The sequence below is a fragment of the Nyctereutes procyonoides genome, unplaced genomic scaffold, assembly GCF_905146905.1.
Source record: "Nyctereutes procyonoides isolate TBG_1078 unplaced genomic scaffold, NYPRO_anot_genome, whole genome shotgun sequence".
NCBI classification, from domain to species: domain Eukaryota; kingdom Metazoa; phylum Chordata; class Mammalia; order Carnivora; family Canidae; genus Nyctereutes; species Nyctereutes procyonoides.
In genome coordinates, this window is record NW_026575122.1 from 33,498,351 (window position 1) to 33,510,659 (window position 12,309).

Below are 12,309 nucleotides of genomic sequence, written 5' to 3' on the forward strand. Positions count from 1 at the left end.
TTCCTAAAACTCTGACTTTATCTGAATCTATGCATATTTCTCAAATATGATGTTCCAGTCAAAGCTTTGGTAATATGACCAATGTTTTTCAGTCCTGATACAAGGAGAACAGATTCTTACTGAATTTATGCAGATAGTTGGCATGACGATAAAAATACTCAACTAAGAGTTTCCGAATTCTGGAGGGATAATTTGAAGAGAAAAAAAGCAGGTATTTTTTTATTGACAAAGATGCATATTACCAAATTGTTGATAGCTTAAGAGATAAAGATTTCCTAAAATTCGAAGAAGGAAAACATTAGAGAACCAATAATGTTTTAAACAAGAAGTCATAAAAATTATGATCATCATCGTCAGTTCATTCAGTCTCATGTTTTTAATTCTTGTTCTGCTTGAATTCAGTTTGCCACTGAATTCTGAAAATTCAGAATTCTGAAAAGTTCTGAAAATTCTCACCCAGTTCAGTTTTATTATCATAAACTTATCAGAGAACTGTCCCTTCCTGAATTTCTTTGAAGGTGAAGTACTGTTGCAGGAACACTTGTAAAAGCCTCAGAGCAGAACAGTAAATGTCTGTAAATGACCAAAAGATTTAAAAATGGCCATGGCTGACAACCTGTTGAGGGTTCATTTTAAGGCAATCGACAAGGAAATTTGGTTATTTTTGTGACATACGCTTTAAGGTAGTAGCTAGAATTTTAAGTGTTGACGTGATACAAGGACATATGAGGTCTTTAGACATTTCATGTTATTTTTGCTTACATTAATAACATATTTCCACACAAATATATTCTAAGAAGGTTTAACATCACCTATTTGACAATACTTCCCATATAATTTAACATACCAAATAAGTCTAATTAGGTTCACATCTCCCTCTTTATAAGGAGAACAAATCCTTTGATATATTCCAGGGGCCCTTTGTAAAAAAGTTAGTTCAAAGTGGCCAACATACTTCTTTTAGAATTGATTTTTGGGAAGTTTGTCAAAGATATCAAAAGGTTTGAACACTTAGGTTGATAGGTCACTCTGAAACAATACTTAGGTATTGATTTAACCAAAGTGACAAAGACTTTGCAGGAAAATACAGAAAGGTAAATAGTTGTAAAAAGCCTTAGCTTCAGGATGCCTGGGTGGCTTAGCATTGAGCTTTTGCCTTCAGCTCAGGGGATGATCCCCAGAGTCCCAGGATGGAGTCCCACACTGGGCTCCCCTTGGGGAGCCTGCTTCTTCCTTTGCCTATGTCTCTGTCTCTCTTCTTGTGTGTCTCTCTCATGAATAAATAAATCTTAAAAAAAAAAAAAAGCCTTAGCTGCTTTAATATTGAAGAGAACCAACTTTTTTTTAAAGTAATCGAAGACCCGATGAGGGCAAAACAGTCTTTTTTTTCTAGGCAAATTACATTAAAAGTAAAGAAAAACTTTTTTTTTTTTTACAATATCTTATTAAGAGCAGATCAATAATGTAAGAAAACGTTCTTTTATCAGGAAAAAAAATTCTAATTTTATACCACTGTACTTTTGATAATGAAGCTCATTTTTAAAAAACGATTTTATTTGAGAGAGAGCCAGCACAAGCGGAGGGGAGGAGCAGAGGGAGAGAGAAAAGCAGATTCTGTGATGAATGGGGGCGGGGGGGTGTGCTGACATGTAGGCCTCAATCCCAGGACCCTGTGGTCATGACCTGTGTCAAAGTCAGATGCTTAACACACTGAGCCACCTAGGTGCCCCATACTAAACCATTTTTTTTTTTAAGATTTTATTTATTTGAGAGAGATGAGGGAGCATAGAGAGGGAGTGAGGGGAGAAATAGACTACCTGCTGAGCAGAGAACCCCATGTGGGGTTCTATCCTAGGACTGTTAGATCATGACTTGAGCGGAAGGCAGATGCTTAGCCAACTGAGCCACCCTAAAACTGATTTTAAATTAATTTACTTTAATCTTAACCAGCTTGACTACACATCAAAATCTCCATTCAAAGATTCCTTTTCCAAAAACCTACAACTTTTTTACATTCAGATTTTATACTTTTCCTCTTTTCAAATAACCACCTCTTTTCTCTTTTTAAATAACCAGCCTCACTTTATAACAAATTTTCCCTTGACAAAAGTGCAGGTCTATTTCTTTATACCTTCTTTACCAAAAGCCCACATCCAAATTTTGTTTTCATCTGGAGATGTTTCCCTTATTATTTCTAGTAGCTTTAAGCACACATATTAATTTGAATTCTTAACCCTTAGCAACCTAAATAAGTGAACAGTTGTGAACTGCCCTTTACATTACCATTCTGTGAATTGGCAGGCTTACACTTTTTTATGATTGTTGGAAACATTTGTTTCAGAGTATTTTTAAGCATAGCTAAACATGTTTATTAGACTCATATCTTTAATTCTGTAAAATGAAGCAAAAAAGTATTATGTTCAGTAATAAATGTTTCAGTGTTTTATTTGGAAATGATCTGTATCTTTAATGAATTTAGCTTAACTCATCACTTACTTTAGCAAAACTTTAAGGTTTCAGGTTACCAAAAAATGGGAAATTATTTGAAAAGTTCACTTAAAAACCTTTTTTATCCTGCTTACATCTATTTAGTTTATTCATTCTTAACAGTTATGTTTAGATCACCCACAAAAGCTTCATGAGACATTAGACAAAGTCAACCATTTTTTCCAAGCTATTACTCATGTTGACAACTTTTATATCAGATATAACATGAATTTATTTGATTAGTAAAACTGGTAGAAGTTGTATCTCTACATTTAATGCTGGTAACTCTGAAGATGTGCCTGTTTTAGTGAAACCACGCTTAAGCTTAGCTAGCTTTTATTTGCCACAGATTATCCCAAATCATTCGAACCTGAAAAACATTTGAGTTACTTTCTATACATTTTTGAGAATTTCTAAGAACACTTAATTCACATTTGAGTCCATTAAGTAGAACTACAAATTAATTGTAGTAATACTACTGGAGGTAGAAAATGCTACATATATACAACATGAAAATACATGTATACAACACACATACAGACATGCTTAAATATAGACATAAACAGAGACCTCGTGGTTTCCACTTTACTCATTTATAAAAGTTGGACCTAAGTGTTCTGGTAGATGGAATAAGTTAAGGCAACCTACTCAGATGGCTAAAGCTAAGTTTTAAACAACCTTTCCCCTTTTTGTTTTTCTTCTGATAAGAATTACTTCCCTGAAGTTTGTACTTTAGCATTTACACCTCAGAGACACAAGGAGGAATGCAAAGTTACAAGCCTTTAAAGATTAATAGGGGAGGTTTGGGGATTGGTAAAAAGAAATGGGCAAACTTTGAATTGCCTCTAGAGTTGCATTTCTAGTTTTACAGAGATTTGTAAGATAAGGATAGTTGCTCTCAATTCCTCAAAGAATTGGGTTGCAACTGAAGTGATGTCATAGGTTGATGACCCATCCAACTACATTATCCTCAATGAGCATAGGGGAGAGTGCCTTAACAAACATATCAGGCACTGACCAGTGCCTCCACTCTTCTTTCCTTTTTTTTTCTTTTTTAAGATTCTATTTATTTGAGAGAGACAGGAATAATGAGAGAGAGAGAGAGAGAGAGCGCGAGCACGAGCAAGCAAGCAGGGAGCCTGATGTGGGGTGCCATCCCAGCACCTGGGGATCATGACCTGAGCCAAAGGCAGACACCCGACTGAACCACTCAGTTGCCCCCAGTTTTATTTTCTGTCTTTTTGTGTATCCACTTATCTCTGGAGTTAATCCAATTATTAAAGTGTTAGATTTTCTCTGTTTAAGAAATTAAGAAATTATTTAACTAAGTCCTTAGTATGGCCTTTGACCAAGAAGTGAAAGATACCTGAAGAGAATTTGCCTGTAGCATCAAGTGGTCTTATTTAAAAGGGTAAATTGTTTAATAGTCTCATCAGAGTAGTAGAGAGGCAATTCAGGTGGAATATTACTAGAATGAGTACTCGAAGAAAGAGGGAGGCAGGCAGTATGAGTATTATGTCAATCTTTAGAGCCTTTTGTTTTATGTACCTCTTATATCTTCACTTTTTCATTAGCCTTTTACAAAAAGTCTTTCAGTGAAGCTATTTTGGAATTTTGAAGTTTGGAGGCTTCTGCACGCCAATAAAAATAAAAGTATCCCGTTATTTTTTATTTGATAGTCCTTGCTTTCAAGTTCACTACTTAAATGATCTTACTGAACTGGAACATTTCTCATAATAGCCATTGTGGTTCTAGGTTGTCTTTAGTAAGATTTTACCATTTTTACAGATATTCACAGCGTCTGGAACCATAGTTTTTAGACATAAAATAGGCAGGTATGTCAGAAGGTGGCTTGCCTAACTTTTTGAACTTGAAGATCGATCCCATTATTCAAAATAGAAGTACAGAAAACAAAAGAATACTCACCAAGAAGGGTAATGCCTTCACAAAAGTAGACCCCAGATAAAATTGGAGAGCTGAACCAAAAGGAGGGAACTTGAATCCGAAAAGGAGACTCACTGAACTGAAAGGAAGGAGACAACTCACAGAAATGAAGAGTTCAAGGGACTCAAGTGGGACCAACAAAACAGTTCTGAGTGTCATTAGTTCAATAGAGGTTCAGTGCCTTCTCATCCCACTTCTGACACCAGGTAATGTCAACCTTAAATGAAACAAATGGTAATTTAATTAAACAAAGATGAGTTTATTTAAGAGTAATAGTGGCATTGCAATTCAGGAGAAGCAGACTATGGTGAACCAGAGGCAAGTCTGAAGAGACAGAGGGGAGGCTAGCTTTTATTAGGTTCTAGAGGAAGATGGGTAGAGTTATTTTGAACATAACTTCATTGGAGAAGAGCAAGAGTTCAGGGTTGTGGCATTTTCTCATTGGCTAGGAATGGTGGGCAGTTTGTTTTTACTGAGGCATGTGGAAATCTTCCTCCTTCCTTCTGGTCCTTTAAGTTGACATGAGTGCTACATGTATGAGAATTCTCCCTTTATGGCTCCCCAACTCCTTTTTATTTATTAACATTGATTTCTTTTAAAGATTTTATTTATTTATTCATGAGAGACACAGGGAGAGGCAGAGACATATGCAGAGGGAAAAGCAGGCTCCCTGCAGGGAGCCTGATGCAGGATTCAGTCCCAGGACCCTGGGATCATGACCTGAGCCAAAGGTAGACACTCAACCATTGAGCCACCCAGATGCCCCCCAACTCTTTTAAATCAGGTTTTCTTTATTCATTCTTACAGCTACTTGATGGTTTTTAAAAATATACTTCCTGTTTGTGAAGCTAACTGGACCTAAGGAGATGAATGCCACACATCCCTTTCACCTCCTTACCACTACACTACAATCAGCTGAGCCAATGGTACTGGATGGAAGATTTGTCACCTTTATTCATAAGCTATACTTAATGATTTCATGTTATATCCACTTTATTTTTAAAACTAGGACCATGTAGTCTCATTACCAGTTTCACCCACTTAACCATCCCCTTCCCCCAAGGACTGTTGTTTTCTGTTTCCTAATGGCAGAAGCCTCTTCTAGAACTTAGAGCAGGCTAACACACCTTGGATTGTTTCCCTTCTTCAAAGGCTTTGCTCTGGTGTTAGCCTGTGCATCTTGTGTTATCTTCTCTATTTAATTATTTCCACTGGCAAATTACTTGCCTTAATATCTTATCACTCATTTGGAAAAAAACCTAATGGGTTTTTTTAATGGGTTTTATTTACCTACTTTAATTCACTTTTACTGCTTTATTTTTTTCTCTACTGCATCATACTCCTGGATGTTCCATAATCATAGTTTCCACTCACTTTCTAATTCTTAATTGTATCTTCAGTTCTTTCTAATCAGTTTCTTCACAACACTAAGCTTTTTCAAGGTTATCCTCCATCTAGTGAAAGGCAATTATCCATGCTCTGTCTTCATGCTACTCCTTTGTATAGTCATCCACATCATCGTCATCTTTAAAAAAAAAAAAAAAAACCTACTTTTCTAGGCTTCCATAATATTATATGAGCCTGTTTGTGAGCCCCTCCTTACCCCCACCCATTTCTTTGGGTTGCCTTTGGCTTTTCTTCCCCTATTTGACCTTCAAATGTTGAGGGAGTTCCAAGGCTCTGTCCTCAGCCCTCCTCCCTTGTCTGCTTTCTGGCAGTTCTCATTGGGCCCGTTACTCCAGAATCAACTATGCATTAATGATTCCCTGATTCAGACCTCTCGCTGAGTTCCAAATATGGCTAGCAAGCTGTCTACAGGCATTTCTACCTGATTATTTATTGGGCATCTCATGTAAATCTATAAAACGAAAACCATTAGCACTTGCTTCTCTTTTCCCACTTAATTCTGCAGTTCCCAAAGCCTGCTCTGTCTTGGTAAATGTCTTTAGTATCCATTTATGTAAATGTGTAGCCCCCCCAACCTAAACACTCTTTCTTCTCTTTCATCCGTGTCGAATTGTTTAGCAAGTTTTGTCTAATCTTTTTATAAGATAATTGGCAGATCCAGTTAAAAACTCATATACAAGCCACCATCATCTCTCACTGCACTGCCATAGCTACCTGACTGGTCTTTTCCCTGTGCTCTCGAACTCTTCAATTCATACTTCACACAATTTAAATGAGATCAGTTATTACTGTGGTACTTTAAAACCCTTTTGGGGCACCTGGGTGGCTCAGTCGGTTAAGTGTCTGCCTTTGGCTCAGGTCATGATAACAGCTTTCCAGGTTCAAGCTCCACCCTCTGCTCTCTGCTTAGTGGCGATCCTGCTTCTCCCTCCCCCTCTGCTTGTTGCTCCACCTGCTTGTGCTCTCTCTCTCTCCATCAAGTAAACAAATAAAATCTTTAAAAAAAGAAAAAAGAACAACCCTTCTGTTTTAGAAAGGTTTCTGTTACATTTAGAATAAATACTAGTCTTCTCTGTGTTACTTTAGTTGTCTATTTGTTTCCCTCCAGTATGGTGAATGTATGACTTGTCTTGTTCACAGTGATTCCTCAGGACATAGAATAATCCTTGAAAGTAGTAGATGTTAGGTAAATATCTACTGGATAACAGACTATTGTTGTAAAAGTCTTAATTTCATTATATTTAGATTATATAAGTTTATTATTTTATATTAATAGAAATATATTGCCCACCCCCTATGCAATTAAAACCTGTAGTGTTCAATTTGTAACTTATCATCCCCTTAATTTAGCTTAATAGCTATAACTCTATAGTTTATAACTTGATGCTTTATGCCTTCTTAGGCCCTTCTAAATAATTTTGTTAAAAAAAAATAACTTTGTTAAGTTACACCAACAAATATTAATGCCTGTCCCCCAACTACCACAGAAGTTAAGTCACATAGGCAAAATTTCAGTAGGTGAACTGAAATCTGTCTGATGGTTCCTAAACCAGCTGACTTTTTTAAAAAGATTTATTTATTTATTTATTTATTTATTTATTTATTTATTTATTTATTTATTTATGATAGAGAGAGAGAGAGACAGAGACATAGGAGGAGGGAGAAGGCTCCATGCCAGGAGCCCGACGCGGGACTCGATCCTGGGACTCAGGCAGGCACTAAACTGAGCCACCCAGGGATCCCCTAAACCAGATGACTTTATTGATGTCATGTCCTAGGTGTGTGTTCATATGTGTGTCAGTGGTGTAGAAGAATGACAGTAACCTTTAGGACCAGCTGCTTTTTCATTTTCCAGATTCCCTCCAGTTACATTTTTTTTTAAAATTTTTATTTGTTTATGATAGTCACACACAGAGAGAGAAGAGAGGCAGAGACACAGGGAGAGGGAGAAGCAGGCTCCATGCACCGGGAGCCCAACGCGGGACTCGATCCCGGGTCTCCAGGATCGCGCCCTGGGCCAAAGGCAGGCGCCAAACCGCTGCGCCACCCAGGGATCCCTCCAGTTACATTTTTAAACAATCTTTGGCTGTTTTTATCCACATTAACATAAAATATTGCCCTCTATTTAACCAATGTAAGTTTTGGCCAGTTATTTTATAGTTATAATGCTGACATTTAAAACTACTAGGTGTCAGATATAGATAATTAATGATAGGCTCTATTAAGTGTGAGTTAAACAGCTAAAACCAGTATCTTCAGACAGATTCCTTAGGAAAAAAATTGGAGACACGGGAGAGGAATGCAGTCTTTCATTTTTGCTAGTAATATCATTAAAATATGGGCAGCCTGGGTGGCTCAGCGGTTTAGCACGGTCTTCAGTCCAGGGCATGATCCTGGAGACCCGAGATCAAGTCCCATTTCGGGCTCCCTGCATGGAGCCTGCTTCTGCCTCTCTGCCTCTTTCTCTGTCATAAATAAATAAATAAACAAATAAACAAACAAACAAATAGATAATCTTTTTTAAAAATCATTAAAATATAAGGCAAAACAAACTTACTATTTAATATCTTTTTATGAAAAAAAAGGACACTTAATTCAAAAAGCAACAAGCACATAATCTCAGAACATTACAATATTTAAACTTTAAACAAATTTTGTTTTGTGGAAATTGTTACTACATTGTCCTATCCCTCAATTAAACCATGGACCAGTGCTAACTGGTTGCAGCCAGGTGTGATTGGGGAGCATTGCTTTAGTCTGAAGAAACTGTGTGGATCTTAAATTATAATTTGCCAGTTTCTTCTCTCATACTGTCTTTCCCCCAGTCACAATTAGTACAATCCTTTGATTCCTTTCTTCTGTTGAACTCTGTCTCAAAGCCTGGAGCTCCGGGGAAACTTTTAAATGATGTCTTTTGTCATCAGAAATCTAAAATGCTTTCGAATGCCCAGAATGGATTGACCTTGTTACAGTTGCTAAAGACATCTCTGGAATCTTTTTGATACCTTTAACAATGTAAATAATTACCTTAAAATGTTTATATTCATTTCTTTTTATTCTAACAGTATACTTTCTTTGTTCTCTCTTGTACTCTTTGCCTGCCTCTACATTGGGATTACTAGCTGAAACGCTTAAAACCAAGAGCCTTCCATTATCTACTGTTTTCTGTCTTCCTCCTTTGCTGTTCTCTCCCTTCCCTGCAGAGAGAGAGAGAGAGATTAGTTAACTAAATTAATGCATTTAAATTTATGACGATAAATTGAAAGGTGTATCATTCTGGTACCTTTGCCTCCTTCTTTGATATTTTTAAACAGACTAAGGAAACAAGTCATAAGACACTGCTGCCCGTCTTTTCATACCTATCCCCAACAAAAAGGTAAATGTATACATACTTTGCGTTAACGAATGGGAATATATCTAGGTTTGATAGGATCAGCAGGGTTAAATTAGAGGAGGACCTGCTAGGTAGGGTGAAGGAAAGGCAAAATTGATGTTCATCCAGCCGCTCTTAACCTCTTCCCTTGTAGCTTTCAATTCCACACTTCAGGTAATAAATACATGTCCTGCAATGCACCTTTTCCCTTGCAGTGACAGTGGGTGCAGTCAGTAGCACTATATATTTCTTAAGCTGGAAGTAAATCCCAAAAATAAAATTCAAAAGAAAAGTCAGCCCAAGTTTCCTGGTTCTTTGTGACGTGTAAATCTTTTATCAGTCCACGTATGACAGCCATTTTTAGTAGAGAAATTTTTAGGGTTTGTGATAAATTAACTTCTCATTGTTCTTTAGTAAATAAGAGTAAAAATTAAAATTTTCACTCATTGAGTTAATAACCAAGATGCTGTTAAGTAAATCAAATAAATACGTAATTACCCACTTTGGGATGGAAAACATCCTAAGTAAAGGTCAAAGAAGTGTTTAATTACAATATAAAATCCATCCAACTGTCATCCCAGTTCTGGTCTCTGGCAGTCTAAAAGATGGTATAAGGTAGTACAAAAAAAAGTAAGCAGTTTGGAAAAGTGAGAATTCTTAATCTAGTCTTGAGCTGTCTACCTCAAATGTCTTTTTAAAGTATTGTACACATTTTTTCAGTGATTCAAATTCTGTACATTTGGTGTAATACATTAAAATCTTTTTGATAGGGTCTTATGAATTGGAATCTAAAGTATAATGAATATGTCTTAAATAGGTATTTTCATTTGTAAATAGTGAAACTTTTCACTGAAATTTGTTTCTTTTCACTAGGTTTAAGTGGAAACCCTGCAGATATAGAGAGAAGAGAAGCAGTGTTTGGAAAGAATTTTATACCTCCTAAAAAGCCAAAAACCTTTCTTCAATTAGTATGGGAAGCATTACAAGATGTCACTTTAATTATACTAGAAATTGCAGCCATAGTATCATTGGGCCTTTCTTTTTATCAACCTCCAGAAGGGGATAATGCACGTAAGTAAATTGGGGAAGGGGGGAAAAAGATTTTTATGTGTGATGTTAATAAATTCAGTTCATTTGCTTACTTAAATGTAATGACAATAGCAGATCAGCATTCATTGACCATGCTAAATACCATTCTAGTAGTACTTTTAATAGTTCTTTAAATATACCATCTCAGATCATTTTATGGTAATCCTATGAGATAATGTCACCTCCAAGTGAAATATGGAGGTTAAAAGACCTGCCAAAATGTGCATACCATGTGTTGGCAAGGAGCTAAGCCATACAGATGATGTGATTTGTGCCATCACAGTTTTTAAGGTCTTTGAACACTATATTGAAATAATTAGTTTTGATTTTTATTTGATCTTGGAAATCATTATGAAAGCAAAATTCTATTCTCTTCCCTAATTCATTATTTTTTAAGTTCTTAAATTGTGTTGCTATATGCATGATTGGGGTATTATTGCCTTGCCATTCTAGAAATGTTGTTTATACTACAAAGTATCTTGACCAATGGAAAAATACATTATTTGATGGTATATTTACTTTAACTTGTAGCTACAAATGGTTTTGTTTCCCACTTTTCTTTGTTCTTCTTTTCTCTTTTAAATTTCTTACTCTTTTTAATTTATTTAAAATGAATATTCTTTGACAATATATTCTATAACTGCTAAGAAATCTAGCTTGGATTTTGGTGACTATATTTAAATAACTATAGAGTAAACCACTAATATTTTATATATCAGAAGAGTGATGCACCAATATGTTTTGAAAACTTAGGCTTTTCAAGTTATGAAGACTTTGATAAATATTTGCCAACTCTAAAATTTGGCTTAGGCAGTGATTTAAAGTAATTCCATTAAAGGTATGCCTGGAGCTCATGTGAGAGTTGGGTTTTGGGTATTTTTTTTGTTGGAGAAAGTTGGCCACAGAGTAGGTCAGTTTACATGAGATCAGTCTATATATTGGGGTATTTCAGCTTCAGCAGTAGCACTGTTTACATTTTGCCCCAGAACATTCTTTGTTGTCGTGCATTGTACCACCTACCAGTTGAGGCAACCAAAATGTCCTCAGTTATTGTTGTGTTTCTCATAGGGGGCAAAATTGCCTGTGGCTGAGAATCTCTGATCTAAATAAGAGATTTAGGCAATATTCTTACAACATTAAACCAAATTATTTTTGAACCTTTTACTTATTTTTATTAAATACTTTATTTGCCATAGGAAGATGGGAGGGAAAAATGACAATTCATAGGAAATAATATTCACCCAGAATCTCACTTCTTAGGGATTACTGCTATATACCATTTTTTATTGTATTCTCACAGATTTTTAAAGTTTGTTTTGTGTGTCTGATGTTGACTCAGGTAGGTTTATGTGTGCACACATGAGTAGGCCAAAAGGTGTGTATCTTGTTACATGACAGAAAGGTCATACCATATTCAGCAACATACAGCTAAATTCTGTAGTGTTCAACTTACCCAACTCTCATGATAGAATATTGGGAATTGATATTCTAGAATTTAGTGAGTTGGAAGATTATTAATTTTTTTTTAACTTTTTACCCTCTCCCCCCCCCCCCAATATCCTAAGAAGATTAACAAAAACTATTTTCAGTGGGAGTGGATTTTGTTACAAGGACAAATCTTTTTGGAACTAGCACTGCTTTCACTTGTAGAATATAGTGACAAGCCCTTTCCCAAATTTGCTTAAGGAAAATACTGGCATTAGATATCCAACTGGAAAGATACGCTAGAGTTGTCAGTGTCATAGGACACTTTAAAAAGAGTCAAAAATCTAGAGGGTGATGAAATGTTAGTGTTTGCATTTTTTAAATATCTATTAGTGTACTTGTATCTTTTCATCACATTATGTCTTAACACTAAGTAGTAACTTGTTTGAAAAGGAAACCCATTAACAGTAAATCTGTAGTCCTAGAAATTTAAATTCTCAAAATTTCTTCTAGTGCTGTTTGGTGTGAAAATAAGCACTATAACCCTCTGTAAAGGAGTCTTTAGTTACTAGTCTTTAGTCACT

The 12,309-nt window shown here is 35.8% G+C and overlaps 1 protein-coding gene across 7 annotated transcripts in view; it reads left to right on the forward strand.

The window, feature by feature from the left end:
* Positions 1 to 12,309, forward strand: part of ATP2B1 (ATPase plasma membrane Ca2+ transporting 1) — a 128,361-nt gene that overhangs the window by 66,743 nt on the left and 49,309 nt on the right. For all 7 annotated transcript variants that reach the window (XR_008665881.1, XM_055336327.1, XM_055336322.1 and 4 more), the window contains exon 3: positions 10,085 to 10,282. Coding sequence is in view for 6 of the 7 variants with exons in the window: in XM_055336327.1 (XP_055192302.1) it covers positions 10,085 to 10,282 (198 nt within the window). In the remaining variant the exon portion in view is untranslated. The remainder of the gene's footprint in view (positions 1 to 10,084; positions 10,283 to 12,309) is intronic.